Below are 26,523 nucleotides of genomic sequence, written 5' to 3' on the forward strand. Positions count from 1 at the left end.
ACTCCTGGTCTCCCCCTCAGCATAGGGAGTTTTTCACGAGGCTAACAGGGTATTTGATGAAGAAGTCTGTCTCTCTTGCTCCAGGAGAGGGAGGGGAGTGGATCACCAAAAACAGTTGTTGTTTCTTTCTCTCTCTGTATCTATTCATTTTTCCTCCAACCACCATGAAAGAGTCTATTAGTGCTCAATGTTTATATTCTAATGTTTTGATCTTTGTTTTCAATCAGGTTTAAAACTCCAGTTCAAACTGAACTCTAACACAACCATAATGTACAGTCTGAGATTGGTTATAACTATTGTGATGAATTGAGGCTATATCTGTACAATTTAAGACTTCTGATTTGATATTGTGAAGTTGTATTATGAAAATCTACTGTGTCACGAGTGCCTACATACATGTGGATCCAGCACGGCTGACAAGTCCTGTAACGTGTATGAACCAGATACTATAGAAGGAGCTTGGGATTTAGGGTATATCTGCCCTGCACGGGACTATTCTTTAATCTCACTCCTGCTATTATGGCAGCGGGTCCTGCAGGACCCCAGTCCAATTGCAGGGCTCTACACTAGTCCTGCACAGGGCTCTAGCTGGGAATATGCCTCCAATCCTGGGTAGACAGACTTGCACTAGCTCTGCTCTAGCTAGTGGGCTAGAGATATCCGTGTGGACGTAGCCGCATGGGTGGTGACTCAGGCTAGGACACCCAAGCTCAGACCCAGAGGGTCAGGTAGGTTTGGACTTAGGCAGCTAGCTCGAGCTGCTGCCCTTGTTACAATATCCACATTGCTATTTTTAGCATGCTAACTTGGAGGCTGCCTGCCTGTTTGGGATGCATGTCTCAGCTGCAATGCAGCCATAATGCAAGTGCCCCTGTTCAGGTGAAAACATCTGGGACAGTGGATGTGCTGCATCCTTAGAAAAATCAGTTTAGTTGATTCCTTTGAATGGAGAGCAGAAGACAGGAGCAGTGGAAACTTACCAGGATTAGAACAAAGGAGGCCAGGTGGCCAGAAAGGATTTCAGATAAAGAAATGTACAGGAGCAGGGGTCAGAAAGAAGGGTGTGGAAGGAAAAAGCAAGGTCACTGAAGCTGGGAAGGGACTTCACGAAGGAGAGAGACCAGCTAGCACACAACAGCTTGCTTGAGCAGACGACACCCAGCCTGCCTGCCTTCCTAAACCCAGATGTTGCCCAAAGACTGACAAAGGAAGGGTGAGATAGAAAGTGAGGGATATTGCTATTTCAGATGTTTATCATTTTGTATGATCTGTACTCACATGAGCTCTAAATAAGTATAAAAGAGCATAAAGGTGTTAAACTCTGAACAAAGTGTGTCTCTGTACATTAACTACTTCACAACCGTTGCATTCCCTAGACAGAGTTAAATTGTGAACCAGAAGTGTCACACCTTTGGGATGGAAATCTGGGAGAGGGGTATCTTTAAGTAACTGGGGTAGTTTGGAGTAAGCCTGCTCGTCCTGAAGCCTGGGATAGGTGGGCTGAGGAGCCCCATTTCCAAGAAGTGGTAGTAGACAGTCAGTGCCAAGAAAATATGCCAGAGGCCAAGAAAGGAATCAGGGCTGCAGTCTGCTGAGGTTCTAGGAGCATGAAAACACCACAGGGATCCAGAGCAGCAGAGGCATGGATTTCTCTAAGCAGTTATAATGGGTAGTTGCAAGGGAGCCTGCTCACTAGGATGTGATAGAATTATATTACAGAAATTGTTGGTAGATTTCTTACCTCAAAAGTCCACCCTTCTTCCTTGTCTCCATCCAACAACATTTTTGTCTCCTTGTAAACCTTCCCTACTTCCAGCTGCAATGGGGAGGCATTAAATTCAATCCTTTGCAGGTTAAAGCCTATTCCAATCCCAATGGCCTTTATAAAGCTTTCCTTTAGTGCCTAAAATACAGAATGACATATGTTTAATCCACATTTCTTGCTTTTAATGGCTAAAATTGTTACCTACAACACAACAATTACATGTAGCATATCACTCAATCTAGACTGAAAGGTCATCTCTGAGCAGAAACTGTGGGTCAAATAAATTCTATTCTTAGACAAGTAAGTCTGAGATTACTTCAGATTTACATTGGTATAATTATTAAGAGCAGAATCCATCCACAGGCAGTTTACTCATCTGTAGGAACAGTACAAATCCATGGTGCTGTAATGCATCTATAAACACAACATGATCTACAACTCTGAAATAATCAAGGGCTAGATTGTGTCCTCTGCTGGATGAACCAGGAACCTCTCCACCGTATTTTCATGTATGCATAAGGCCAGCCACAGTTCTTCGTAAGAATTCCAGCTGCAGCACAGACCATCTTGCACACCTACAGATATTCTGAGGCACCAAGGATATAATCTAATGATAATCGTATCTGTGTGTGCAGCTAATGAAGTTTTACATCATGACATTAAGTACTGCTTTGATAAAGTGTGTTCTCTGAGAGATTATACTTTGTGTTTTTAAAAAAGAAAAAGATATTACCCAGTGCCTATAAAACATATCTAGCTGAATCCATTCGTTATTCATGGACTTGATTACCCTCCACTCTGCCTCTGTAAACTGTCGTTTCATAATGCGAAAGAAATCCGGAACTGAACCACTACCTGTAAAATCAGAAATATTTACAACAAATATTTTAATACAAAAAATAGTTATAAGCAAATGAATTGCCTTATATTACTGCTCCAAGAAATAACTGTCACAGTACAACATATTATTCATTAGAAAAAATATTTCTGAACTAAGCTGCTTTGAAAAATCTCAAAACTAAACAAGACTGCAAATGCAGCTGTAGTCAATACAAAGAAATGTAAATATAGCCAGCATATTAAAACTGTACAGATGTTGATGAAAGCCTACTATGACAAATTATACATTTTAAGGAAAGTAAAAGAGCAAAAAAAGTCTTCCCTCAGCTAAAGTGCTAACTTTAAAAGAGGTACATTTGAGGAATAAAGCCATAAAAAAAATCCCACACCTTCAGCACAGTCTAAAGTGACAGCATCTAATCATTTCGTTGACCCAGTCATTAGTCACCTGTGAAAATAGTCAGCATAGGGCACACAGCTTTCTATATTTGATTGCTTAATGTCATATTAATAAATTAATATGCTATATAGTATTTCTATCTACCTATCACTGTACTAAAATGAGATTGTCTGAGTCACCTGAAGTGCAGGGATGCTGAATAGTAGCTGACCTGCAACTATACACTTATTTTTCATATGTGCATTCTCCTGCACTCAGCATATGATCTGCGTTATCATTGTATGGTATAGCTCAGTAATCATACCATATGCAAATACTGTACTCAGACTGGCTGAGGACCCATTATTCCAAATTCTCGTTAAATATAAAAATTTAATTTTAAAAGTAGTTCCTTCTAATGGAATGAGAAGGGACAGTGAAAGAGGACTATGAGGGAAAGTGGTGGAGGGGAGGAGGGAGTAAGTCTTGCTTAAAGGGCAACAAACGTGTGTTGGCGTGGTGGGATTCAGAAGTTGGTATCACCATGTATGTCTTCGAATGAGCAGAATGATTTATAGTAGCCACGGCATAGTGAGCACATTGCAGTATAACAGCAACTTGAAGGAGCTCTCTGCTAACCTGGTATCAATTTTAACTTAGGCCTTCTGCATCAGAGTTTAGTAAGTCCAGGATACAGTTATGGGCGCATAAACAAGAAGCCTCTTCAAGTTAACATTTAAATATGTTTAAATAGTCAAGCATGAAGGTGAAAAAGTATTTTACATGTATTTAAAATAAAAGTCTTCATTTAATAATCAGTGCAGCCGTGGTTTTCAACAGCAGTTCTCCAGTGGCTGAAACACTTTCCTCCACACTCCCCGTCTCAATTTTACTTTGCAGTAAGATGCTGCAGAATATGCAGTTATATTTAGGCCCCTACCAAATTCATGGTCCATTTTGGTCAGTTTCACGGTCATAGATTTTAAAAATTGTGAATTTCATTATTTCAGATATTTTAAATCTTAAATTTAATGGTGTTGTAATTGTAGGGGTCCTGATCCGAAAAGGAGCTGAGGGGCGGTGGGGGTCGTGTCACAAGGTTATTGTAGAGGGTGATTGCAGCCTTCAGAGCTGGGCTCTTGGTCAGCAGCCGCCATTCTCTGGCTGTCCAGCTCTGAAGGTAGCAGCGCAGAATTGGGGGTGGGGTGGGGGGCAATGTATGGTATTGCCCCCCTTACTTCTGTGCTACCACTGGTGAGGCGCTGCCTTCAGAGCTGGGCACCCAGCCAACAGCTGCCACTGTCCAGCCGCCCAGCTCTAAAGGCAACGCAGAAGTAAGGGTGACAATACTTGATCACCCTAAACCTTGTGACCCTCCTGCAACTCTTTTGGCTCAAGACCCCCAGTGTTAGAAATGCTGGTCTCCCCATGAAATCTGTATAGTATAGGGTAAATGCACACAAAAGATCAGATTTCACGGTGGGGAGAGGGGGGACCAGATTTCACTGTCTGTAATGCGTTTTTCATAGTCGTGAATTTGGTAGGGCTCTAGTTATATTGGTTAACTGCACTTCAATGATATGTTGTAATCAATGGAAATCACAGCATAGTTAGCTACACAGCCATGACAGGCAGGGCCGGCTTAAGGAAGTGTGGGGCCCAATTCAAACATTTTCAGCAGAGCCCCGGCAGGGCTGACTAAAAATTTAAAGGACCGGGGCAGCAGAGGCAGCTGGAGCCCCGGCCCTTTAAATAGCCGCTGGAGCCACCCGCTACCCCAGGGCTCTAGAAGTGGGGCTCTGGTGGCAATTTAAAGGGCCTGGGGCTCTAGCCCCTGCTGGGAGCCCCAGGCCCTTTAAATTGTCCCCTGGGGAAGCCGGGCCGCCCCGGTACGGCGTGCCTGCGGCGGCAAGAGCGCGAGTCCCTCTTAGGCGCAGGGCCCGATTCAGGGGAATCGGCCCTGATGACAGGTATAATTAATCCGCATAACCAAGCAATCTGCCCATTAGGTCTTAGAGATAAGTAAATGGATATGGCAGAATGCAATCTATTTACTTTAGCAGGGATAATCCAAATCTACATACCTTTAATATGTAGAATTTTCTGTATTTTGACAGGTTGTTGTATATTTTTAAATACACGTTTTTATTTCAGCCTCATTTCTGGGGTTTTCTTTTGCCACTAATACATACTATGGCATTGTCATAATGTCTTCACTAATTTGTATTCAATTAATATGGCTAAAGTATACCTCACACTAAAACACACATTTAGGTTTTCTGACCTGTTATTTTGCTTTCCATTTTAGTAAGAACCAAATTATTAGTTGCAAAATGTCTTATATGGGAGTGATATTTTGGATGGAAGGTGATAATGGCAGCCCTAACCAGGTTCAAGCATAGATTATAGCTAAGCAGAATTGTTCTCTGACAGGTAACTAGATAGAAGTTGCAATAACCAACTGATAGAAAGATCCAGAACAACCCAAGGAGGCCAGATGTCCTGCTCTTACTATGGGGGGCAAAGTGCTGTTAAAACTGGAGGCATGCCATACTAACAGAAAAATTAATGTGATGGTGAAAAGCCTCATCTGGCAAAGGATCCACCTAGATCAGGTAATGTATTCTTAATTAAAATAAACAACAACAACAACAACAATATGGACTACCTCTTAAGGGAAAGACTGTCTTACGGGACAGTTGCCCTGGATTTGAGGGGTGTGTATACCCCAGAATGTGATCAAGCTAACTGCAACCATATTGTGTGCATTCAGCCATTCTGAAGTAATGAAATAGAACACCACGTACTTAAGGGTTAATTTGGAGACAAGCTTTTAGAAGCAAGGTCAGAACTAGCTATAGTTTCTGCTAATCAGAATAGGAGGAGGGACAAACAAGTAAACAAGTGAGACTAAAAACCTTGGTGGTTGGAAAACCTTGAGTCTAGACGTCTCTGATATTAAGTTTATGGAAAGTTAGAAAAGTGATGATATAGTAGGGGTGTTTTATAAAAGATTAGCTAATAGATTGTACTTGGGAGCAGTCCTCTGAAGTCATCTTGAGACGTTTTTCCTGACACCTTTTCTCCCCAGTGGGTGAGAAACTGGCCACTGCAAACCTGCTGTTAATTACTCAATACCGTTCCAGATGTTAGGTAAATATCTGGGATGCTCTAAACCTATTGCTTATGTTTGTGTGTGCTTAAATCTAATAAACTGCAGACTGAATTGTTGTGTTCCTGTTGATTTATTCCTTACAGCGCCTGGAGTGAAATAGTTAAGTTGCCCCTGTTGGGAGTTCTGAAAACCTCAGGTAAGGGAAAGACTGTCCTATGGACCACCTTTCCCAACCCCTCACCTTCCCTTATCCTTTTCATGATCATGAAACTACAATAATACCTGCTCCAGAGACTCCACAGATGAAGAACTGTGAAGGACTGGGCTGCAGTCTCCCCCTGCAGCCCAGAAATTGCAGGGCTGGAAATTCAGCCCTATAGAGTTCATGAAATTGCTGGAGTTGCAGTCTCCTGCTCCCTCACAATCCGATTACTCAGAACATTATCCCTCAGCTCTCAGAGCTTCTTCCTCTCGTTCACCTCCGTCAGTCCAGAGCCACCACACTAATGCAATTTTCAGATTGTTGCCTGCCATTCCCTCTCTCCCATTCTCATAGTCCCTTCCCCATCCAGACCCCATGCACTCTCTGCCCCTCAGATTCCCTACTTCTCTTTGGTCCTAGTTTTCTTCAGCTACCCAGTTTCATTCCCTGACATGCTTCCTAGGCCTCTCATCCTCAACAATCCTTTCCTTTCCACTGCAAAATCCTGTCACTCTCCTCTGCAAGCCCCAGATACCGCTTTCTTCCTCCTCTGATGCCTCCCCATCTTCATATCCCTCTCTGCCTTGTAGTTGGCTAGCCATTCACAACTACTATAAAAGATACACACACAGCTCAGTGTGGCTCTTCTTACTCTTCCCATCCCGTGAGCAACATGACAGCTCCTCTGCTCAACCCCCATCCTTGTTGCAACACTCAGCCTGGGAAGGGGCAGAAGGCAGTGAAGAACCTCTGGAGAAGCCTCTCCCAGCCTAGACAGGTGAGAAGGAAGATCCTCTCACTCCTAACACCAGCCCAGTGGTGGCCTCTCCCAAGTCCTGCTCCTGCTACACTACCTAGGGCCAGGCTCCTTCATTCTCTCTTAATCACCATCACCCTGTTCCATGTCCCAGTCAGTTTCTCCACACTTTCCTGCAGGGACTGGGCCAGAGGATGAGAGAATGCAGATGTTTTCCCTTTTTATGAAAAAATACACTTCTCCTCCTTAACATTACTTTGAGCACAAAAACACAACCATAATTTATGGAAACTTACATTTCCAAAGCAAAAACACTATTAGATTTAAATCTAAGGCCGTCGAATTATTTCCCATTTACAAAAACACCTGTGAAACAAAGTTATAATTACCAACCTGAATATGCAGAAGTTTGGAAAGTTGTCAAATAATACTTTAATTTGTAAACACACTATTAGAAAGAGAACCTTAACTTTGCCTGTCTAAACTTTAACATTATGTCAGTGTTGACAACTCAAGAATATTTTTGTAAGTGAGGGGATTATGGCCAGGGTTGGAGTTAGTCTCAGTTAGATGCAAGAAGCTTCAGCTCTTCCTTGGAGGGAGTGGGGAGGGCAGGGAAGGATCAGGAGGGCATCCTCCCCAAATAGCTGCCTGCCCCACTTCCCTGTCTCCTGAGATAGAGAAGCTGATCAGGCTGGGTTGCTGCTGGCAGAGCTCTCACCAACCTGCCACCTTTCTGACAGGAGGGGAGAGGGGAGCAGAAAGAAGCCAGCAGCTCAGTAAAAAGCGACGAAAAGTCCTATGGCACCTTACAGACTAACAGAAGTATTGGAGCATAAGCTTTCGTGGGTGAATACCCACTTCATCAGACGCATGTAGTGGATATTTCCAGAGGCACGTATAAATATGCAGGCAAGAATCAGTCTAGAGATAACGAGGTTAGTTCAATCAGGGAGGATGAGGCCCTCTTCTAGCAGTTGAGGTGTGAACACCAAGGGAGGAGAAACTGCTTTTGGAGTTGGCTAGCCATTCACAGCTACTATAAAAGATACACACAGCTCAGTGTGGCTCTTCTTACTCTTCCCATCCTGTGAGCAACATGACAGCTCCTCTGCTCAACCCCCACCCTTGCTGCAACACCCAGCCTGGGAAGGGGCAGAGGGCAGTGAAGAACCTCTGGAGAAGCCCCTCCCAGCCTAGACAGGTGAGAAGGGAGATCCTGCTGCAGATAAAGAATTCTCTCTCCTGCAACTGAATTTTCAGAAAGTTTATTACTTATAGCAAACCAGAAACTGCACATCTGCATAGTGCATTTCAAGCAGGCTTTATAGCTGCATATTATTTCTTACTTAGCAATAGAAGAACACAGATTCCTACAGGACTTACTTCTGAATAAGTATGATCAACACAGAGGCCCTTTATTTGGTTAAACTTGCATTACTACACAAGCAGTGTTTATACCCTACTCTATACTTGATAAAGCTAGAAAAGTTCTGCCAGAAGCTCCATCTGCATGCATGCTACCCTGTCAGATACATGTAATGTATACACAGATGACCATACAGCAGCTCTGCAGATTTGTCCTAGAAAAGTGTTGCTCCTTTCAATCCAGGAGATGGAGCTGGTTCTCACAAAAAATGTTACGATCATCTGACCACAAGGCTGACCCCATATGACTCACAGATACACAATCCTGACTGTTTGGAAACATTTTCATGACCTATGTCAAAATAAATTTAACTCCTACACTTGCAAAATTTGAGTTCTGTTCATACAGAATTTCATGGTACTTTAGACATACTCAGCACTGTTGGAGAAAGACATACATGTTGAAGAAAGGGCAATTCTTGTTTTGATGAAAACAGTGGGGAGCTTGTGAGCAAAGAATACTATAGTACTTAGGATACCCTGTCATTAAAGGAAAATAAAAATAAAGCGAGGCAAACATACATTTTTAAGCATATACTACCATCTCAGATACTTGAGAAGTTACTTTTACTTAAAAGTAAAAATCCTAAAAGGACCTTCTTTCGCAAATGAAGGATTACAGGCTCAGATGAAGAATTACAAAGAGCCATACAAAATTCAGCAACCACTAGGGACCATTTAATTAACAGGTAGTTTATTTTTAACTAAATGTAGCCTTATGTTGCCATGTTTTGGTTTTGGCAAAGCTTTGCTATGTTCTGGTTTTACGAGGCCCCAAACACATTCCCTCTTGACATTCCAGTGTAAGAGGTCTTTGATTTGCCAAGATTTGAGGGTTTGAAACTTAGTTTGTGCATATGTAGTACATCTTCTCTTTTTATATTAAAAAAAAAAAAAATCTCTGCTTTGCAAATTAAATTTGGCAGTGCTATGTGTATGTATGCATATGGCATTTTTGTACATAATAAAATATTGTAAAGATAGTAATGAATCCAGACTAAAAATAGAGGAATTCTCAAGGCAAAACCTACTATCTATGCAATGGAATCCCAGGACAGTAAGAGACTGCTATTTAACTTAAGAATCCTAGAATATCAGAGTTGGAAGGGACCTCAGGAGGTCATTTAGTCCAACCCCCTGCTCAAAGCAGGACCAACCCCCAACTAAATCATCCTAGCCAGGGTTTTGTCAAGACTGACTTTAAAAACCTCTAAGGAAGGAGATTCCACCACCTCCCTAGGTAACCCATTCCAGTGCTTCACTACCCTCCTAGTGAAAAAGTTTTTCCTAATATCCAACCTAAACCTCCCCCACTGCAACTTGAGACCATTACTCCTTGTTCTGTCATCTGGTACCACTGAGAACAGTCTAGATCTATCCTCTTTGGAACCCCGTTTCAGGTGGTTGAAAGCAACTATCAAATCCCCTCTCATTCTTCTCTTCTGCAGACTAAATAATCCCAGTTCCCTCAGCCTCTCCTCATAAGTCATGTTTTCCAACCCCCTAATCATTTGTTGCCCTCCGCTGGAGACTCTTCAATTTTTCCACATCCTTCTTGTAGTGTGGGGCCCAAAACTGGACACAGTACTCCAGATGAGGCCTCACCAACCCGAATAGAGCGGAATGATCACGTCCCTCAATCTGCTGGCAATGCTCCTACTTATACAGCCCAAAATGCCGTTAGCCTTCTTGGCAACAAGGGCACACTGTTGACTCATATCCAGCTTCTCGTCCACTGTAACCCCTAGGTCCTTTTCTGCAGAACTGCTGCTTAGCCACTTGGTCCCTAGTCTGTAGCAGTGCATGGGATTCTTCCTTCCTAAGTGCAGGACCCTGCACTTGTCCTTGTTGAACCTCATCAGATTTCTTTTGGCCCAATCCTCTAATTTGTCTAGGTCCCTCTGTAGTCTATCCCTATCCTCCAGCGTATTTACCACTCATCCCAGTTTAGTGTCATCTGCAAACTTGATGAGGGTGCAATCCACGCCATCCTCCAGATCATTAATGGATACTGAACAAAACCGGGCCCAGAACCGACCCTTGGGGCACTCCACTTGATACTGGTTGCCAACTAGACATGGAACCATTGATCACTACCTGTTGAGCCCAACTATCTAGACACCTTTCTGTCCACCTTATAATCCACTCATCCAGCCCATACTACTTTAACTTGCTGGCAAGAATACTGTGGGTGACCGTATCAAAAGCTTTGCTAAAGTCAAGGAATAACACATCCACTGCTTTCCCCTTTGGAATCAATTATTTTATTTATACTGCAAAAATACAGTAGAAATACACTGGAGAATTTTTTTATGATTGTTGAAGAATTAGGCTGGCAAAGTAATGCTAAAGTTCTGCATCATCAAGGCTGCAATAGTACTCCTGCTGCTTACTTAACTCAAAGCAGTGCTGAAAAAGGATTCACATAGATTTAAAGTGATAGTAACAAACTGAATGTCAAACATCCATGGTGTCAAGTATCAGAGGGGTAGCCGTGTTAGTCTGAATCTGTAAAAAGTAACAGAGGGTCCTGTGGCACCTTTGAGACTAACAGAAGTACTGGGAGCATAAGCTTTCGTGGGTAAGAACCTCACTTCTTCAGATGGTTCTTACCCACGAAAGCTTATGCTCCCAGTACTTCTGTTAGTCTCAAAGGTGCCACAGGACCCTCTGTTACTTTTTAAACATCCATGGGGAATTCTTAGTCCATTCCAAAGCAGTACCATATACAACATGGTTTAAAGGATTAGTTGTGTGCATGTATACGTTAGGTATATTGCTTTTTGTGGGCCTGATTCTGCAACGCTTACTCAAGGTGAGTAGCTCCTACAGAATATATTATCCAGGGTCCATTTCTACAAGACATACTCACACAAGTAGTCTCAGCTGCAGCAACTGGGAGTACTCTACATGAGTTTCAGTTTGGGATGCTTTCTCAGGGTTCCGGGATGATTAAACAGCACTGAAGTTGTCAGGCTGAGATACTAGCTGAGGGTGTTACTGATGCCTTCAATTAGAAAAACATAATTGCATCTCTAATGGTCACTAACCCTTCTGGACAGATACTCATGTATTTTTAGTTGCTCATGAATCATAGGATCAGAAATTAGAGACAAAAAAGACCTTTATGGTCATCTTGTCTATCTCAGGGACAAAACAGTTTTCTTTCCTACAATATATAATATTTATTTCAGATATTATTTTTGTTTGCAAATAATACAATTAGAGCTAAACTGACAAGCATCTGGAAGCTGCACAATATTTATCTGATTGGTCAGGCATTTAGTGAGCTTGTGGGATCAACACTACAGCAGGATATAAATTTAATTTTTGTAATTTTAGTCACAGGCAAGGAAGGTAAGGCATGTTTTTTATGAGACTTGAAAAATGACAGTCTGAAGAGAAACAGGAAGTTTGCTCCAGAGGGCAAGAGATGAAAAGGAGAAGGTTCTTACCAACTATGTCCGGACTGTGTGAATAGATAGAGAAAAGTCCAGTTCAGCTGGGCAGAAGCAGTGGAAAAGAATGCATAGTAAGAGATTTGACAGACTGACAATATCTGTAGAGTCCTGAACAAACCTCATAGAATTAAGATAAGCTTTACTGAGTTAAGTGAAACCTTACTGAATTAGGGGTTAATACCTTTGGAGTACAATGCATTTAAAACGAACTGAGCATGTGTTGTTGCTGCACTGTATGTTTCTTCTGTAGTAGGGAAGGGGATCCTAATGAACTTCCTCTGTTATCAGCCCTCCAAGTCACTCCCTGGGGAGAAATGAATATTCTAATTCAAACTGAATTATCCGAAAAGCAACAGACAAAGAAAATACTTTTGGATGAAAGTCCAGAGTTTAGCCTGACAGAACTCCTGGTCCACCGAATGCCCCAGTCCTTAAGGACAGACTTGGCCTAGTGAGGCCTCATAACAGTTTGTGCTTGTTTTGAGCTCAAGCTCTGATGGAACTTGGAACTACTATGTTTTCTCTAATGCTTTTAACTAAGAACAAAGTAGGCTTGCATGGGAAGTGGTGCATGGTATCTTATATCTGCAGCAATCATTCTGCTGCTTACCAGTCTCTGAAGAGAAAGCAACCAAGTCTGTTTAGACAGACTCTTTGCTGGGAAATACACAGTGAAGGCAGGGAACAGTTCAGCCTGGAAATACCCCTGTCAGAAAAAAAGAGAGAGATGTGTGGCTCCCCGCAAGAGAGGCAACCACTGGGGGCAGAGCCGTCCTGTCCATAGGACGGACCGGGTCAACCAGCCCGAGACCCGCACTTTGGGGGGTGCCACGCTTCAGGGGAACAGCAGGGGGCCTGGCACCAGCAGCGGGGGGCCTGGCACCGCACTCACCGGCCTGGGCATTTATTTTTCTTGCCCGCAGCCCCCCAGGAGGCTCAGTCTCTGCGGCAGCGAGTGACACAGGCCCAGCCTGCTCCAACGTCTCCTGGCGTTGCCTGCCGCTACAGGGTCCTAGTGCCCCACAACCACTAGTGCCAGGGCAGGCTGACCCAGGCTGACACTAACCCTGCCCTTCCGCCTCGGATGGACTCTTCCCTTTCCAGCAGGACCCTCCACCAGCACAGGGGGGCCCCCTCACCCCTAGCACAGGTGAGTGCTAGCCAGTAGTCTCCATCACCCGTTGCCTACCACTGGTGTCCTCCCAGTACCCCACACCTCCCCTTTCCACTGCCCTTTCTCCCCTCTCCCAGCACTGGGTGGGGTCTTCCAATGCCAGCTCAAGGCCAAGGCCAGCCCTTATAATCCCCCCGCCTCAGGGTCCTCCTTACCTTTCAGCTCTCCAGCCTTGGGGTCCCCCTCCCTGCAGTATCAGGACCTGGGGTCCCACAACTCTCCTCTCTCCACCACCCACTAGGACTGGGGTCCTCCATCCATCTGCTTTTCCGCCTCCGCTCACCATCATGGCCCCCAGAGAAAACAGATCTTAGAACCCTCCTCCATGCTGGAGGCTCTTGGGGTACCCCAGCACCAGAGCACACATAGGCCCTCCAAGAACCACCCAGTTCCCAAGACTTGGAATCTTAGTGTTGTGAGTGTGTAATTACATTTTTAAAAAAATCCATTGAGGATAGAGAGCCCATATGCACCTGGGAAGTGAGTTTTCTGCAAGGAAGTCCAGGAAGGTGGATTTCAGAATGTAAGCGGTGTGACACTGATCGTGATTGGTGAGGTTTTTTATAAATTATATGAACTTCGTTTTACTCTATCCTCTCTTTGGTCTGTTTTAGCTAAATGTTAAAGTTCACTTGTCATCCAAAATATAAATCTTTGTTAGGTGCCTGGATTTTGTATTTAAAGGGAAAGACAGGTTTAAGTGATTTTCTTTTTCGGTTAGTCCAGCTTCAGACTTTATATAGAAATACCACTTTTTCAACTAAGGATATGGATAATTTTATTCTCTCAGCACCACTAAAATTAAGTGATTTACCCAACCTCACACAAGAAGTCTATAGCAGAGCTAGTAATTGAACTCAAAACTACAGAACCATGCTTGCTATCCTTGCTTACCACTCAGAAACCATAAGCATAATAACTCTGTTGTATGTATAGGAATGCAGAACTGAAAATTAGAGGTAAGGAAAATTAAACTGTTTACATGAAACAGATAAAATTACAGGAAATATATGCAAGCAAAAATAAAGGGAAAGAGTTAAAGGAGAGTGTTAAAATTTTATACGGAAAAATAAACTTAAAAATAATCTAAGCCCAGATGCAAATAAGATATTTCTCAATAAGTATGAAAGGCAAAATGGCTAGGCAGAACCAACGAGGCCACTAAAGAATGTGAGTTGCTGACAGACAAGGATATTAGTGGAAGTCTGAAAGAATTCTTTGTTTTGGTATTCACAGAAGCTGAAGTTTTATCCTTGAGACTGATATATTTTCATTGGGGATAAGGTTTGAAGTGAAATGTTAAAACTGAAATAAATAGAAAAGCTGACAGCAAACCAGACTCTGAAGAGTTATATCACAGAATTCTCCAGGCGATAGCAAAGTGAACAAGATGACTTTTGACAGATTTTTATGGTAGTTGGCCAAAGAAAATGGAAGAACAGTATTAGATCACTAACATAGTTCTATTTTAAGACAGGATTAAATAAGAATCTTGTAACTAAAGTCTTTAATTTCAGTTACGGCAGAGATTTGGAAACTTTCACAGCAAGCCGAGTTATGGATCTATTAACTATGGACTATAATTTAGGGCATAGCTACACTTGCAGATGTCGAGTGCTGGGAGTTAAACCAGCCTTCGGAGACCACAGCAGCGAAAATGCTGCCGAGTGTTTACGCTCTCAGCTGGAAGCGCACTGGCGTGGCCACATTAGCAGCTCTTGCAACACCACAAAGAGCAGTGCATTGTGGTAGCTATCCCAGCATTCAAGTGGCTGCAACGTGCTTTTCAAATGTGGGGGGCGGGGAATGTGTTGTGTGTAAGTGGGGGGAGAGTGAGTGGGATTTTGGGGGGCTGAGTGTGTGTCAGCATGCTGTCTTGTAAGTTCAGTCCATCCCCCCATCTCTCTCTCAGCACACTCACAGCAAGCAACATTCCACACTAATGGCTTGCTTTGACCCAGAGCAGATAAGCATGCCCGCTGTCAGAAATGGAGCTTTGAAAGGGGATATCCGCATTCTTACAGTCGATTCCAAAACAATGACAAGAGTGCCCACTTGACTTAAGGAGATTATGGGACATTTCTGGAGGCTGATCAAAGCGCAGTAATGCAACACCTCGTTCACACTGACGCTGGGGCATTTCAGCCAAGGCACAACAAGCGTTATGCTTCTCGTGGAGGTGGATTACCAGGAGCACCCTGGCTGTAGAGTCCAGGCACTCTAAGTGCTTTGCTAGTGTGGACGGGTCGGGAGTTAGAGCGCATTAAAGCATCCCCAGGTGCCCTAACTTGCAAGTGTAGCCATGCCCTAAGTCAGCAGAGATTCATGAAGAAAAAATGCTTAAAGGAATTTCTTTCCCTGCTGCCATTACTAGTTTTACATTCTCTCTTTCCATTCATTGTTTGAAATGTTTCTTGGAAAAGACTGAGAGTTAAAGGTCTTCCCAACTCACTTTAACTTTTACCATCCAGAAAATATGAGGCTAGAGTGAAAGTTAAGGAACTTAAGGGGAGGAGAGAGGGATTTTATTTGATCAGACTATTTAAACCTGCTTTGTGTTTAAATCTGTTTGTGTTAACATCTCTAACTTCAATGTCAGATTAACTTTTTGTTAATCATTGAAAAAGAGTGGGCACCCTAAAAATATGCTTTGGAGAAAATCAAAAGTTCCTGCAATACAGTCAGGAAAAAGTGATCTACCAGATATGTCTAAGTTTTAAAAAAATAAGCAGAGAAGAGAACCCTCTTCTCCACTTCACTCCAAACTTTCAGTCTCTCTTTAAAGATCATAACGTTAAAAGTTCAAGCCTAATATTATTTTCTTTACTAATCACCCATAAGATAATATTTTCTGCTACTTTAGAGTCATCAATCCAGACTGAAGGAAAATGCACAGTGGTATCTCCATTGCATTAAACAAACTATCTGGGACTTAGGACAATGATAAAACATCTGAGGGTCTATATAATGCATGGTTTTAACAACTTCAGAGATAACATGGCTCAAACCCTACCTGTCCCTATTTAATCTTTTAGGTATGTAGTGTAAATAGTCTTCAATCAAATGATGACAGAAAGATATTGCTATATACCTGACCATTCAAAACTGGACAAAAATGAAATTATTTCCCACCACAACTAATCAGTTGCTTAAATTGTAGTTCCACATTCAGACTAATGAACCAGAGGTTAAAAGTTCTGTATCTCATTATCAGCTCTCTCAACCATCCAGTCCCTGAAAAGAAACATCTTAAGAGTGTTCCTTGGCAGAATACGGCTTGTATTATCTTTGCTCAGACTTCTTGGAAATTATCAACTAAGACTGAGAATGTTGGTAACAAAGAGTCAGTTATATTTAGGCCAGAAGAGTGGATTTTTCTAGCAGGTAATGAAAGAAATGTTAATTTCATCTGATAATTGTGTAATAAGGAAATAAAGTGTCCCTGCCTGAATCACTGAGGTTTTGTAAAATTCAAGCTTCCTAAAAGCATATTGAAAACCAAGAACATACATTAGATTTTTGAGAAGGCTATTTTCCCATAGTGAGACTTTACTTTCACTGGGAAGTCAATTAATAACATTTCCCCCGAATAAGGAAATCTTATACCATGCATATTAAATGAACTGCCACATGAAATCGCAAGCCCAATTGCAAGGATTTTTAATGAATCCATAAATTCAGGGCCGTACTCTGTGGGAGGAGAACTGCAAATATAGTACCTATATTTAAGAAACAGGAAAAAAGTGATTCAGCAACTACAGGCCCATTAGTTTGACCTCAATTGAATGCAAGGTCTTACTTTTTTTTTTAAAAAAAGAGTAGTTTAGGGACAAAGGCAAACGATAATTGGGATAATAAACTACAACATGGTTTTACATAAGGTAGATTGTGCCAGACCAACCTGACCTCTTTTTTTGAGAGCTGATTTTCTAGACAAAGGAAATGCAGCAGATCTAATCTACCTGGATTTCACTAATAATTTTACATGGGAAATTATTAGTTAAATTGGAGAAGATGGCAATTAATACAAGCATTGAAAGGCAGGTAAGGAACTAGTTAAAAAAAGGAGACAACAGATCATGTTGAAAGGTGAACTGTCAGGCCAGATGGATGTTACTAGTGAAGTTCCCCGGGGATCAGTCTTGGTACCAAATGTATTTAACATTTTCATTAATGACCCTGATACAAAAAGTGGGTGTGCATTAATAAAATTTGTGGACGACAAGTTGATAGGTATTGCCAAAGCAGAGGAGGACCAGAATAGCAAACAAGAAGATCTGGATGACCTTGAAAACTGAAGTAATAGAAATGGGATGAAATTTAATAAAGCAAAATCTTGGATTTAGGGATTAAATTGGGGATTTATCAATTGAAGGCAACAAAGGAAGCGAAAGACCTGGGAGTATTGGTTGATCAGAGGATGACTATGAGGCATGAACGTGATGCGGCTGTGAAAAAGACCAACACTATCCTAGGATGAATCAAGTGAGATATATCCAGTAGAGATATGGAAGTGTTATTAGCTTTATACTAATGATATATACACTGGTGAGACCTCATCTGGAATACTGTGTGCAATTCTAGTCTCCAATAATTTAAGAAAGATGAATTCAAACTGGACCAGGTGCAGAGAAAGGCTACTAGAAAGATCAGAGGAATAGAGAACCTACCTTGCAAGAGGATACTTAGGCTAAACAAGCCAAGCTCCTTAACAAAACAAAGTCTAAGGGGAGATATGATTGCTTTCTATAAATACATCAGAGGGATAACTGCCTGGTGTTTATTTAAGTTAAAGCCAATGCCAGCACACACACAAACGGATATAAAATGGCTATGAATAAGTTTAGGCTTGAAATTAGACAAAGATTTCTTACTATCAGAGGAGTGAAGTTTTGGAACAGCCTTCCAAGGGGAGTATTTGTGAGGAGGGGGGAAATCTAGCTTGTTTTAAGACTGAGCTGGATACATTCATGGAGGGATGGTATGATGCGATTGCCTTTAATGGCATAAGGTCCATCCATGACTACTATTAGCAAATATCTCTAATGGCTAAAGATAGGACATCCGATGAAGAAGGCTCGTAGTTACTACAGAGAATTCTTTCCCAGGTGTCTGGCCGGTGAGTCTCATCCATATGCCGATGGTCAAATTGATTGCCATATTTGGGGTTGGGAAGGAATTTCCCCCCAGATCACATTGGCAGAGACCTTGGATTTTTTTGTTGTTGTTGTTGTTGCCTTCCTTTTCAGTGTGGGGCATTGGTCACTTGCTGGTTTGAACTAGAGTAAGTGGTACATTCTCTCTAACTTGAAGTCCTTAAATCATGATTTGAGGTCTCTAGTAACTCAGCCAGAGGCTACGAGCCTATTACAGGAGTGGGCAAGGGAGGGAGAGGTTCTGTGCCTGCGACGTGCAGTAGGTCATACTAGATGATCAAGATCGTCCCTTCTGGCCTTAATGTCTATGAGTCTATGAATAAATTAGCATCTTCCACAGCATGATTAGAGCAATCATGTCATATTTTTCCAGATAGCAAGAGCTCTGATTGTTGTTCAACACTTGTAGTAAATACAATGGTGTTATTTTTTTTTAAAGGAGCAAACATGGCGGTAGTTGCAGGGGGTGACTGCAGATGTCAGAAGTGTCACACATGCTCAGAACTTCTTGCTGGATGACAGGTTTTTGGAAGCATTACTTACCTTAGATGAGCAAGACCTTCCCTTTGTCTGTCTGTCTCTCTTTGTGTGTGTTTGTGGGGGGATAAGATACTAGGACAGAGGCATCCATCACTTATGGCCAGATATTGCTGATGAACTGTAGTCTTACACTACAATATTTCTGCTAAGCTACCAGGTTCTCTCAAACATTTTATTCATTTGATGAAATTCTGTAGTACTAAGTCCTGCTACACATGCAAAAACCCTGAAAGATAAACCATTTTGGTAAATTACCATCCAGAAATAAAAATCTTAATAAAAACCTCTGGCCTTTAAATCTATCTACTATACTCACAAGAGAGACATGTTAACAATTATCAGAACCATTATCATCCAACACCTAGATACTCCTATGAGATAAAGATCTACCAAACTCATTCCCGTCCAAATCTGGCTACAGTGATTCATGCTTCTGTAACATCTATTTGACTACCACAGATATTTTAAGAATGAAGTTCCATACCATGAGAAAGCTCAAGGTTGTTCAGAACACATCAGCTTGCCTGCTCAGCAGCACATCATGTCAATTAGTCACTTGTTCTCCATTGTACAGAGCCCAGGTAAAGGTTCCTGTCCTGATTGTCCAGCATGGGACAAGTCCTAATTACTTGAGAGAGAGAGACTGACTAGAACCATGGTCTTCCACTGCAGCTATGTTTGACTGCAACAATGAAACTGTTCCGGGGGTCCCTGCGACTGCGACTGCAGGAGTAAGAATTTTCATAGGAGCATGTCCAAGAATATGTAACTCACTGCCAGATGAAAAAATACTGAACACTATTCCCCATGCATTTATAACTAAATGCAACTCACCTTTTCTCCAAGGTTATACACAATAATACTCCCACTTTAGTGCCTATGCAAACAAACAAACAAAACAAATCCACCAAATCCCAAACAAAACCCAATTTTACTCCTTGCTAACAGGAAAGAAAATTATTATTGTCATTTTATTTGTGGAAAGCACTTCAATAGCACAGGGGCAGAACCTACATAGACATGTTCAGGGATCACATCAATGGCACAGAAGGAAAAATTCTCAACTCAGTGGTAGAATGCTGTTTTTAAACACTATCTCCAGATGGTTTCCTCACTAAACCAGTCTTACAGAAAAAACCTTGAACATATATCAACAAATGAAACTACTACAAAACATGCAGCATCAGTTACAATTCTCTTTTTGCACTTCATGATTAGATATTCTAATTGTATGATCACAAGATATATCTACAGTATACACTGCAATGACAGATGCACAAAACAGATGGTCATGTCCAATACACTATGATCATATAAGCAATAAAATTGCACATTAATATTATGCAAGTATCAAAAGGTTACCTCATCCTAAGCATTTCTGAAAAACTACTATAACAGTAGCAACATGTCACTCTTCTAAGGAAAGCTGTTAACATCTTGCTTTGTTGAAAATCAGTTTCCCCTAGGATGAAGTATGTCAGGGGAATCCAGTTTGAAGCTCAGGCTTTTCAGTTTCTGAGCAGGGATGACCTTTAAGATATGGTTCTGCCACTTCACAAGTCAGCCTGCAAAGCAGCAGTTGTTTCTAAAATACTGTGTCCTAACTTTGAAATTTATAAGTCAGAGCTCTAAACTGTATTCTCTTGACAGATCACTTCCAAAGGAAGCTTTTAACAATGCAGGATTCCTTCACTATTTCCAAACTTCTTGCAACAAATAAAGTCTGTAGAGCTGAAGCCAGTATTCCTAGTGGAAATTGATAGTATTGTTAAAAAACTGCAATTTGTAGCATATATGAGTTAATCTGGGGTTCTGCTGTTTCATCTTTTTGATCAGGCCGACTTCACTAAATAGACAAGTAGAGTTTTAAGCCAACAGTTTACCAAAAATTAAATTCTTTATTTGATAATCGTTAGCTTTCTGTAAGAAAAAAAACCAGAGCCAATTCTCTCTAGCTTTGCTTTTACTTTGATAATCTGAACATTTAGAACTGAACAGGAGCTCTCGTGGCACCTTAGAGACTAACAAATTTATATGAGCATAAGCTTTTGTGGGCTACAGCCCACTTCATCAGATGCATAGAATGGAACATATAGTAAGGAGATCTCTGTATGTGTGTGTGTATGTGTATGTATGTATATATATATAACATGAAAAGGTGGGAGCCCTTTTCATGTTCTCTGTATGTGTATATATCTCTCCTTACTATATGTTCCATTCTATGCATCTGATGAAGTGGGCTGTAGCCCACGAAAGCTTATGCTCAAATACATTTGTTAGTCTCTAAGGTGCCACAAGTACTCCTGTTCTTTTTGCGGATACAGACTAACACGGCTGCTACTCTGAAACTTAGAACTGAATTACTGAAAAGACAAGTTAGAGGCAACAAATTATCACTATAAATGCAGTGTGCAGAAGAAAAACCTCACTAACAATCTAGACAAGTATCCCTGTAGTCTCTCTTCTTTTTACTCAATGCCTTCTCCATCAGCTCCTCTCCTACCTTGTTTGATACTATTTCACTCCTCATTTTCAACATTTCCTTTCTCCAAATAGTCATTCCAACCCTCCTAACTATTCCACAATTATTCCACTATTGCTGCAATTACGTTCCCATAAGCAAATTTCAATCTCTTAAATGCCGTTACTTCCCTCTAAAAACATCTTAAGATGAAGTCATTCTTCATGACTATTAAAAAGTCACAGCATGGACTGCCTCTAAAGGGAAAAAACAAAAGATAACTGAATTTTATTTTCTTTTTTTCCATTTCATGGTATATAAGAATATTTTGCTTTTACTAAATACTGGGACATGGGACTCTCTCACATAATATGATATGAAAATTTCTTTTTAATGCCATAATTAGAAACAATATTTAATTGGTAGAAAAGATATACTGCTACAGTAAGCTAGAGATGAAGTTTCTAAGAGGTAATGATAATAAAGCTAGTGTACAATATATATTCTTTATGTACAATAGTTTAAAATGTCTGTTTCTCTGTATCTTCAATGGAACCCAAACAGATTTCTCCCTCCTTACTCAATAGAAGACTCATGCCAAATATGATTTTTAATTCGTTCCAGACACTGTGCAAGAGCCACATATTTAACGCTGCTGTAGATATTAATGTGATCATTTGCATACATATTCTTAAACTCTGATTTCCTTCTTTGATAAATAATTCTGGACTTCTACAACTCAACCTTCCAGTTATTAAGGCAAGAGACCAAATAACCCAGCTTTGCATACATTGCTATTATATTAGTTTGACCTATTTTTTTAATAGATCTCCTCCAGCAAAGGTTAGATGCTAACTGCAGAGAAAGTACTGAAGCGTGGCAATAAGTCCTAAGACAAATTAAAACTTTAACGAAGGTAGAATCAAAGTCAGAGGGAGGACAAACGCACTATTTAGAAAAAATTATCTTTTTGACATTTCTACTAGGATCAAGGAACACCCACAGTAAAGAAAAATTGTGATAATTTTTTTAGAAATTCAAAAAACTCAACAGAAGTTCAAGACAGTGCTGGATCTCATGCCAAATGCCTTGACCACACTGCAGGTACGTCCAACCCTCTGAATTTACTTTAGGGTTCTTAAAGGAATCAAAAATCCTCTTTCAGCATGCTGGATATAAAGCTCTCTTTCCTTTAGTAGTAAGAATGGAAGTCAAGTATTCTTCTGTACTCTTTCTATACAAAGTTTGGCCTAATTCTTATTCATTAATCATTCATTCAAAAATCAAAAAAAAAAAAAGTGAATTTAATTTTGTGTCCATTTCACTTTACTGTACACGTACAAGAGAAAGGCAAGCTTTGCAATATCAGGTATTCTCAGATGATAGTTTGGTTACTGAAAGAAAAATCTCAAGAAATACGTTTAGTCTCAAATTAAATTTCTACAGGCAGCAGAATTCACATCAAACTTCAAATCCTGCTCCTGGTTGGCTGACCAAACTTCAAAAACTAGGTTTTCATGAACTCTAATAAGCTTTACCAGCATAAATCAAAAATATTGAAGAGGAGAAGGAAGAAACAATTTTATATGATTCAAACACCTGGGTCTGGAATCAATCTGAGACTGAAGATTTCAGTATCAAAAGTAACTTTTATGTGATAGCTAAGAGAAGTGGGCAGAGTCTAATTAGCCCAGAGAAGACTAGAAATAAACTGATAAATGATCTACTTCTATAATTCCATTTTAAACAAATACATGGCAATACTTATAAATAAATTCACTATCACAGCAGGGAAATAAAGTTCTGAATATTTCAAATGCTAAACATGCTCTTTATTAATGTATGATTATTTTAAAAGTCTTTGAAAACTGATATATGTTACAGTCTACCCCAGTTTATAAGCATCCCACACATTATTGAAGCCAAGCTAATGTTTGCTGTTATAGAAGTTCATGCCCCTTGGTTAAAAGGCAAGTCAAGAGCCCAATTAACTTCTTCACAGAAGTTAGTAACAATTTGAGAACCCTTATCACACTACTCTTCCAAACTCTAAAAATCATTTGAGATGCATTGCCTCTCATGGAAAATGATCCGTATGCAATTATTTCCATTTCCATCAGCCAATGAACAGAACTGCATGCCTTTTCTCAAAAGGCTACATAATTAATCTTAAAACAATCTTAAACAAAATAAAATGCACTGAGCTCAGTGAGTGTCCGGAATCAAGTAAGTTAGGAACACGATGTGAATCTAAGAACCTTAGGAAGTTAAACAATTGTATTCAACCAGTCTAGACTAGGTAAACCTATTACAACCATAAAGTGCTAGATCAGTAGACAGATTTAAAAAAAAAAAAGAAAACCCAACATAAAATGCATAAAGAAAAGATTTCCTCTATCAATACTGCTGTTACATTGTTATAACACATAAACCTAAATGGAGGGAAATGGTGATATAGAACAGCTGCAGATCAGTCTTCCGGTAATCCTGCGTAGCCTGCAAGCACTGGAAAATCATCACTATTCTGCATTTGCAGACCAATTTCTTTTTCTTTCATTGCACTCCCTAACAAGGCTATTTCTTTTGGTAGTCTCATTTCAGAGATATTTATAATGCGACAAGAGTAAGAAGGAGAAAAAAGTCTATTTTGTTATTCCAGTGACTCAACAGACAACACAGCGATAAAGTAATAGTTAAGCATCTATACGGTAAGTAACATGTTAAGTGTACAACGGTTCTCAAAACACGTGTCAAACATTTTATGATACCGTATTTTCCGGCGTATAAGACGACTGGGCGTATAAGACGACCCCCAACTTTTCCAGTTAAAATATAGAGTTTGGGATATACTCGCCGTATAAGACTACCCCTCTTCCAACGCACACCAAAAAAAATTTAAAAAACAGATTTGATTTCAATATGGTAATTTTAATTCAAATGCTTATGACATGCAGGTACTTAGCAGGAAAACTGTCACTTATAAACATAAGGCTGTTTGTCATCAAACATGTAAACATAAAACAGTGCAAGTGGATTAAACTTTTCCTAATTCACTCTAAAGCTGAAAGGAAGGATAAGACAATAAACCCATGGGAGCTGCCATGCTGTTTGTTTTCTAAGCTGTCAACCAAACTGGAACTGATGATGATAGGAGGAAGATAACAAACAAGAGAGAGAGAGCAAGTGCCGGGCAAGTCCCTGGCGAGTTAGCAACGCCCATCATAACTGCAAGCTACGGTATTTTTACAGGTTTTGCTGGCGTGACAGTTTCCCTTTAAAAGCCTTCAAAATCCTCCTGTTCGTCATCTGATATCATAAGTACATCAATGACATCTTGTGATACATTTGTAAGGCAGTCATCGTATGGATAGAATTCCGTATCAGATGGTGTGGTCTCAGCTTCGGCTTCCTCTTCATCTTGCCACAAGTAGTCGTCCTCCATACCATGTAATGAATTTGATATGCCACACTTCTTGAAAGACTTGATTACTGTTTCTGCATCAATATCATTCCAGGCTTTTATGACAAACTTGCACAAAACATCCAACTGTGGAGCACGCATGTTTCCTCCTTTTGTGAATGACTTTTCACCGATAACCATCCATTCATTCCACTGTTCTTGAATGCGATCTTTAAATGGCTTGTTTAGGCACACATCCAGTGGCTGTACCAACGATGTCAATCCTGCAGGAATAACTGTCACATCTGTGTTTAGTCTTGCAAGCATTTGCTTGGTGCTGGGAGTTAAATGAGCCCTGAACATATCCCACACCAGTAGACTACATTTTTGAATAAGTCCACCTGGTCGCCTGCTCCATACATTATCAAGCCATAGCTTTACCCCTTCTTCATCCATCCAGCCTTTTTCATTCACATGTACAAAACAACCAACAGGGAACTTGAATTTCGGCATTGTTTTTCTTTTAAAAATAATCATTGGTCTCAGTTTGGCGCCATCAGCTGTGCATCCTAGTACCACTGTAAAACTGGACTTCTCATGTCCTGTTGTTTTAATTAAAATTGTTTTTTCACCTTTTTGATGGACAGTTTTATTTCCAACCATATCAAAATTCATTGGAGTTTCATCCATATTTCCAATACTACTTAACGCATAGCCATGTTTAGTGCGCTGTTGTATTACGTATCGATGGAAACTATTTACTTTGCTATCAAGATCTGCAGGTAATTTTGGGGCAATTTTCATCTTTTGCCTCAGTACCATATTATGCCTTCCCATGAATCTAGTACACCAGGATACAGTGGCCTTAAATCTGTTGCTGTGATCTGGGTTAGATTTGGCCCACTGAAGTGCAAACAAATGTATTTTATTTCGTGTCACTACATAACCGTTTTGGCGATGCTCATTCACCATGTCTGCTACATGTTTTTCGAGTTCTGGCCAATGTGGAGTGCCTCTTCTTAATGCACACTTACCCCTTGGCATACTCTTTAATGCTTTTTCATTTGCTTTCCAGTCCCGAACCATCTTTTCTGTTACTCCATATTGTCTTGCAGCAGCGCAGTTATTATGTTCCATGGCAAAGTTTACAACTTTAAGTTTGAAACTGGCTTCATATTTCTTTCTTCTTGCTGGTGGAGCCATGATGGGGTTTTGACTGTTGGACATTTGTATACTGTACTGTATGTACTGGTGCTATACTGTATGAACAGGTACAGATACTGGTGCTGTACTGTATGTGGTATCCAGTATACAACAACCAGCCAATCACGGCAAGCGATTGGCTGGTTGTTGTATACAAAGCCTGCTTGGATTGGTCAGCTCTCCCTGCCTGCCCAGCCCTCCCTGTCTCCAAGACTATCAGAGCGGTAGCGCAAACACGCCTCTTTCACCCGTCTGGCCCGCCCTTGTATCCTATTACCTCCTTCTCTGCCTCTCAGATCTCGCACATGCGCGCCTGCGCCGCTTCACTGCAGTCCTCAGGAGCGAGATCTGAGAGGCAGAGAAGGAGGTACGGTAATAGGATACAAGGGCGGGCCAGACGGGTGAAAGAGGCGTGTTTTTCTGGGCACAGCGCTGCTCTAGCTCTTTTTTCCATACCCCGGGCGTCCCGGACGCCTGCAGCTTGCTCCGCCCTTCACTTACACGTTCCCGGTGAGGCGCCCCCTCACCTCGTCATAGGGTGGGGATGCGGCCGCGGCCGTTTTTGAGCTCCCCCCACCATATGCGGCGACCGCAGATTTTCCAGTCTGGCTCGGAAGTTTCAGCACCCGCCCTATAAGACGA

General features: G+C 41.0%; 1 protein-coding gene across 2 annotated transcripts in view; it reads right to left on the reverse strand.

Annotated features, from left to right (window-relative positions):
* The window catches only part of AASDHPPT (aminoadipate-semialdehyde dehydrogenase-phosphopantetheinyl transferase), a 60,473-nt gene that overhangs the window by 24,716 nt on the left and 9,234 nt on the right, over positions 1–26,523 (reverse strand). For both annotated transcript variants that reach the window (XM_054015556.1, XM_054015555.1), the window contains exons 3-4: positions 2,499–2,620; positions 1,742–1,903 (exon numbers count right to left, since the gene is read on the reverse strand). In XM_054015556.1, the coding sequence (XP_053871531.1) occupies positions 1,742–1,903; positions 2,499–2,620 (284 nt within the window). The remainder of the gene's footprint in view (positions 1–1,741; positions 1,904–2,498; positions 2,621–26,523) is intronic.

Source organism: Malaclemys terrapin, chromosome 1, assembly GCF_027887155.1.
Source record: "Malaclemys terrapin pileata isolate rMalTer1 chromosome 1, rMalTer1.hap1, whole genome shotgun sequence".
Taxonomy (NCBI): domain Eukaryota; kingdom Metazoa; phylum Chordata; order Testudines; family Emydidae; genus Malaclemys; species Malaclemys terrapin.